This window comes from Myotis myotis, unplaced genomic scaffold (assembly GCF_014108235.1).
Source record: "Myotis myotis isolate mMyoMyo1 unplaced genomic scaffold, mMyoMyo1.p scaffold_m19_p_4, whole genome shotgun sequence".
NCBI classification, from domain to species: domain Eukaryota; kingdom Metazoa; phylum Chordata; class Mammalia; order Chiroptera; family Vespertilionidae; genus Myotis; species Myotis myotis.
In genome coordinates this window covers 26639432-26645610 of record NW_023416346.1, presented here as the reverse complement: position 1 = coordinate 26645610, position 6179 = coordinate 26639432, and the positions used below count along the sequence as shown (strand labels likewise).

The 6179-nt window shown below is 40.8% G+C and overlaps 1 protein-coding gene and 1 non-coding gene across 3 annotated transcripts; both read right to left on the bottom strand.

Moving 5' to 3' along the window:
* RBMX (RNA binding motif protein X-linked) lies at positions 1-5038 on the bottom strand. Of its 2 annotated transcripts, none has more exons than XM_036304684.1 (9): positions 4856-5038; positions 3638-3766; positions 3331-3437; positions 2617-2788; positions 1785-1937; positions 1385-1499; positions 1164-1307; positions 998-1080; positions 1-352 (listed from the first exon to the last, which is right to left on the bottom strand). In XM_036304684.1, exons 2-9 carry the CDS (start codon positions 3744-3746, stop codon positions 42-44), a joined length of 1194 nt encoding a protein of 397 aa, XP_036160577.1. In that variant the 5' UTR covers positions 3747-3766; positions 4856-5038; the 3' UTR covers positions 1-41. The 2 variants fall into 2 exon arrangements, with proteins under 2 accessions (XP_036160577.1, XP_036160578.1); XM_036304685.1 differs by having other exon boundaries at positions 1164-1289; positions 4856-5037.
* On the bottom strand, positions 3515-3586 carry LOC118654853. Its single transcript, XR_004967111.1, has one exon. It is a non-coding gene; the product is annotated as a small nucleolar RNA SNORD61 (small nucleolar RNA).
* Positions 5039-6179: the final 1141 nt, after the last annotated feature.

The window sequence follows — 6179 nt, the reverse complement described above, 5'->3', positions numbered from 1 at the left end:
TTTGTTTCTTTGAACAGGGATTTTGGTCCAAAGTTTTGTTTTTAATATCTGCTTCTGCCTCCCCCTCTATCAGATCGGCTTCCTCCACGGCCACCACCCCTGGGTGCTCCGCGGCTTGAACTGCTGTAGGAATCACGTGGAGGAGGGTACCCCCTTTCCATAGAAGGGGGAAGCCCTCTTTCTTGTCTGCCAACCCGATCACGACCACTTGAGTAGAGATCACTTCGGCTGCTTGAGTAACTGTCTCGACTTCCACCATATCCGTCACGTGAGCTGCTGTAATCATCATAGCGACTGCTTCCACCATAAGATGGCGGGGGCCCTCGTGTAGGTGGAGCACTACGTGAGTTACCTGCAGGGTCAATGGTCAGGTAATATGGCAACACTATAAATTGTATATATACAACATTTAAATCTGAATTTACAGAATTTCTGTATTAAACTTTTACTTTCTCAACTGGGAGGTTTTAAACTGTGCCATTGCTGGCCATTAACAGGGATTTGCTCATTTGCTGAGATATGGAAATGGATGGGTTTTAATGTTTGTTTGAAAAGACTGAAGACGGTGTGTATTTCAAGAGGATATTCCAGACAGCTTGTTATTTTATAGTAGACACTCAGCCACTTTCCAGTGATAAGTTGCAATTTTGAACTGTAGATTTTCCTTCATATTGGAATGGTAAACATTTGTTGTTGTTAATAAAATTTTTAAATTGTATTTGCACTGTTGGGGGAAAACACATAAGGCTGCCAATTTAAGCAAGCAAAATCCCCTCCAAAGCAAGCAAACAGCCTCAAAAAAAAACAACTTATAGGAAAAAAAAAACAACAACAACAAAAGCCCCTCACAAAACTAGGAAAAGCCCAGCTGATAGTTATCCCCTTAAAAGCAAGCAAACATCCCTTTAAAAGCAAGCACCACACAGCCTAGTAAACTGGCTCATGAACCTAAAAACTCAAGCTGGTGATATTTAAAGACACTAAACCAGTATCTTACCATAACTGTCATATGAATCCCTGTAGGAACCACCACTTGGATGATCTGAATAGTCACGATCACGACCATAGCCATCTCTATCACTAAATTAAAGAGAAAAATTTAAGCCCAGAGCATCAACCTTTACAACGTTTTACAGCAAAATCATGGAAGCAAAGTCACTTACCTATAGCCTCTTGATGGATAGTCATCACGTGAACTGGAATGACCATAATCACGGTAAGTATAATCTCTTGGTGGTGGAGCATAATCTCTTGTATCACGAGAGCTTGGGTAATCTCTACTTGAGTAGCTACCAAAACAAAAATAACTTGTTTGATGCTTTGGATGAGCTTTCCCTTCAACACTGATCATTCGTAAGAGGGAGCTATTACATTTTCCGGTTACCTGTCTTTAGTAGAATATCCATCATCTCTTGGGGACAAATAAACATCTCTACGGGAAGGCAGGGGTTCCCTTCGAGGTGGGCCTCCATAACTATCTCTTCCACGTGATACAGGAGCTTAAGGAAAAAACATTATTAAAATATACTCAAAGATAAAAAATGAAATGTGAATTTAAGTCAGACAATAAAAAACAGTGATTCAGTGACATATGACCTAGAACTCTATCATGGTATTTTGTTCTCTAAAATTTTCTATTTACACCTAAATTCTTTTTAATGTATATTTACTGCACGTACCTAGGTCACCTGGGGTCTGTAAGTCAGTTTTAAGTATTTTTAGGATTCACCTCTCAATCTTTTGTGTTATGGTGGTAGGTTAGATGGTTATAAATGGAAACTTACCTCTTCCTCCCATTCCACTGCTGCTGCGAACTGGGCCTGAAGGAGCAGATCTTTTAGGAGGAGGACCCCCACTTCTCGGTGGTGGTCCTCTTTTTACTGGAAGTGGTCCCCTGGAAGAACTCATGTTAAAATTCATGGAATAGCCACCATCATCTACATTAGAAAAGAAAAATGTTAGTATTAATAAGAATCAAGAAAAGGCTATAAAAGTTCTTTGCTTCATCGAGAATACTTGTTCAGGTGGGGAATCTTGCTTTAGTTTTCACACATACAAGACTTGAGCATGTGCCCTGCCAGTGTGGCTCAGTGTTTGAATGTCAACCTATGAACCAGGAGGTCATGGTCCGAGCACATGCCCTTGTTGTGGGCTTGACCCCCAGTGGGGGCTGTGCAGGAGGCAGATCAATGATTCTCTCATCTTTGATGTTTCTATCTCTCTCTCCTATCCTCTGAAATCAATAAAAACATACTTTTAAGAAAATACCGAGCATGAAGTCTTTATAGGCTAGTGAAATAAAACAAAAGGATAATCTTAAAGTTATTTGATAAATTGTTTAATTTTCATATGCCCAATCAGCTAGGCCTATCATAATTTTTTAAGTGTCTTTTCCTAGAGTGGACTATTTGGATAAATAGTATATTTCTCATCATTTAAAAACACTATGTAATTTAGGATTTGATGTCCCATTTTTAAGTCACTATCACTTTGGTAGCTAATCATGTGTTCTCAATTTCAAAAGTTGGAACCCTTAAACAGACTTATACAAAGCACACATGGTATGGATTTGCAAATCCTAACTTAAACACCAAGCATAAGGTAGATCCAAATTACCCATGTGCCCTCCACGTGAGGGAGGTCCCCTGGTTCCTCCACTTCCTCCTCTTCCGCCTCTAAGACCCCTTGGAGGGCCTCTGCTTCTTGGAGGTGGAGGTGGTCCACGCCTACCAGTTTCAAATGATGGTTTAGTGGCTTGTTCTACCTTGATGGCTTTTCCATCTAAGGACTAAATAATATCAAAGTGGTTAGTTACATCAACATTTAAAAAGAACTTGCACATCCACTGCACATTGACAGCAATGGCCTTAAAAAGGTAATTACAGGTAAATTTTGCTCACTAATTAATCTAAGAAAAATAATACAAATAGTCAGTTACTTTTCCATTTACTTAAAATGCTTACTCATCTTTAAGACTGATACTGATGATTTGAGCCAAACAAGGTGGACCCACTGCACTACTGGTGGATAAGATTTTAAAACAAGGCCAGCTATCAACTTATCAATACTAGTAACCAAAAGGAAAAACCAAGTTATTAAAGCAGTTTATAAATCCCAGAAAAAATAAACATCACACACTATTCTGAACTGAAAGACTTAAGTAATACCTGTAAAGTTGCCTATAAAATTACCAAGGGTTACAATCAGAGTCCTGGAAAGTTATACACCAAAAACAAAATCCAAGAGATGCCATGTCCTAGGCCTGACTTGACTAACACTGTGCCATTTTATGCAGTAGGGAACACTGCATTAGTATGCAGACAATCTCACCTTTCCATTCATATCTCTGGCTGCATCCTTAGCATCTGCTGGGCTTTCAAAGGTGACAAAAGCAAATCCTCTGGATTTGTTGGTTTCACGATCTTTCATCAAGAGTACTAAAATGTCATTTTCGGGGGGGAAAAAGTGTTATTCCGGTTCAAATGAATTAACAAAAGTGAATCTTTAAAAAAGAAAGCTCAGAACTTCTTAGAGGACAAAATACATTATCATTTCAGATGATCATTGCAATTAAATTCATCATAGCTTCCCTTTTTAATTACAAAATAGCCCTGCATATACTTTCAGATAAACTCACCTTCCACTATCCGTCCATATTTGCCAAATACAGCTTCAAGGGCTTTCTCATTTGTTTCTGTATTGAGGCCACCAATAAAGAGCTTTCCTGGGCGATCAGCTTCAACCATGTTTCCCTCCTGGTAAGAGTCTATTGAAAAAGAATATATATAGTATGTCACTGGGAAAAGTTCCAAGTTTATCGGACACATGAATTTATCAGGGTGCATTTCTCTTATTTTTCTAAAACCAGTATTCCTTAATAACTAGACACCAAAAGTGAGCTCTTCTAAGCAGGAAACCCAAATTAACTACTTAAGCCATAAGTGCAGTTTCCATTAAACTGATTAAAAGGATCAATTTAATATATGCGTTTACCCTTAACCCACCCTGGCAGTTTTAATCTAGTAACGGCTACTCAACATTTACAAGTTTAATCTCGGAATTGTAGCCTTTTAAAGGTACAATTACATCCTAATTACCCTGAAGACTATCGACTCATTCAAGGTCACACACAGGCCAGACGCAAGTCCTTAACATCAAGCTCTCTTCGGAGGGCTTTGTATTTTCTTATTAGGATTCCCTGGTAAATTTATTTAGAAATTTAAAGTTTGAGCCAAGTTATGCCTCCCGTTCACCAGCCCGTGGCCCGCCGAAAAGGTCACAAGAACCTTAAAAAGTGTCAATATCATTTCATATTAAATAACGGTACGTGAAATCGCGCACTGGAATGTACACCATTCCCTGGCAACAGCAGAACCCAATTAAAACCGTCACTAAAAACCGCGTGGAAAACACAAAATGGCGACACTTGGACTCAGCCCAGAACCGGCACCGGTCAGAGGAGTAACTTTTACCATCAGCAGTAGCTGGGAAAATTCAAAGGGCTTCTTCTCCAAGGCCCCACCAATGAACAAGGACCCCGCGTAAAACTGCACGTGCCCATCTGTAATGCCGACGCCATCCCAATGCAGGTACCGCGGTGGCGTGGTCTCTCCTCGTCCAGCCAAAACCCGGACCTCCGCCACCGCCCCGGCAGGCGACAGTCACACTTTCTCCAGGCATACCACTAAACGGACCCGCCGCATTTGTTTCCCCGCGACACTCTGCTTTATCTAAATAGGTCGGCACCTTTGGGTTCTTAAAATGGCGCCCGCCAGCCCCATCTCCTGGGAGATAATCTCAGATTCTAACATGACAAGAGTGCCAAGAAAAAGGTCTAAGGAAAGAACACACTTACCGGAGGGGTGACGACGGTTTCAAGCTCCTACGAGCTCGCTGACAGGGGCTTCCTAGCCGCTCAGCACAGGGAAGGCCGCTGGCTCAGAGGACTGAAGAGAGAACCTGCAGGAACTACTGCGCAACGAGGGCGAACAAAGGAGACAGCAAACTTTATACTGCCCGGGAACGAGGCTGAAGGACCCGGATGAAAACGGAGCTTAGAATTTGAAACGCAAGAGAGAGGTGGGAGCAGTTCTCAGTCTCCCCATTGGCTGTCTTTTCTGCCATTCATTCTTAGTTCCTCCCCATTTCCGGGCCCTCAGCTCTCGGCCAGGGCTGGTTCCTAACCGTTTTCCCAGCCCCCACCCGTGCGCTGTAAACCCGCGTTTTTGCTTTCCGGTGATCTGGTTCACTGGCTGCATTTACTAAATAACTGAAATTAATTGCGTGTTGTAGTGACCGGGGGACGTTGCTAAACTTTAACATCCCTTAAATGGTTTAATTCTCAAAAGTAGCGTGATGAGGGTAGATAATGCCAATTTTGCAGAAATGGAAAACAAAGAAGTATAGATGATAAAATATTTTTCCCGCAAAATACATTTAACCAGAATTTTTAGTGGATGGATAAAATTCTGATAAATTAATATAGGGGTGGAGGCATACCAAAAGGCAGCAGATTAAACTGAACACCTAAATGGTGGGCTCTGTGCTTGGCTATGAGAATACAACCCAGAACAAGTGAGACAAGGGCAGGGCACCTCCATGGGTAAGGCTGCCAGATTTAGCGAAGAAAAATACAGGACTCCCAGTTAAGTTTGAAGTTCAGATATTTTATTTTCAGTTTAAGTAAGTATCATATATAAAAAAACTTATTTATTGTTTATCGGAACTTCAAATTTAACTGGGCATTGTGTATTTTGTCTGCCATTGGGGGGGATTACAAAAATTAAAAATTTTCTAATTTCTTTAAAAGCTAAAACAACAACAATTAAATAAAACAATTTATTGCATATTGTGATTAGTGCCAGGGCTGAAGTAAACTAGGTGCTCTGATGGACAATATTTGGGAGACCAAATTTGGTTTAGACATCAGGGAAGGTCTGTCTAAAGACGTGACTTTGGTGATCAGATGTAAAGGGAAAAAAGAAACCAGCCATGGAAAAGCTAGGGGAAGAGCTTTTCAGGAAAAGAAAACAGTACTAAGCATAAAGTGGGATTAAGAATTTGCACGTAGCAAGGGACAGAAAGAGATCGAGGGTGACAGGAATTTAAGGGTTATAAAGGGAGGGAGTTAAGGTAAATAGAACATGCGAATCCATTAAAAGATTGTGGGCTTAAGTGTG

Excerpts from the sequence above, each read along its gene's own strand:
- RBMX (XM_036304684.1), bottom strand. The coding sequence starts at position 3,746 with ATGGTTGAAGCTGATCGCCCAGGAAAGCTCTTTATTGGTGGCCTCAAT. Across the intron at positions 1,938-2,616 it reads CTCACGTGGAGGGCACATGG|ATGATGGTGGCTATTCCATG; the intron begins GTAATTTGGATC and ends TTTCTAATGTAG. Across the intron at positions 1,308-1,384 it reads GGATATTCTACTAAAGACAG|TTATTTTTGTTTTGGTAGCT; the intron begins GTAACCGGAAAA and ends GCATCAAACAAG.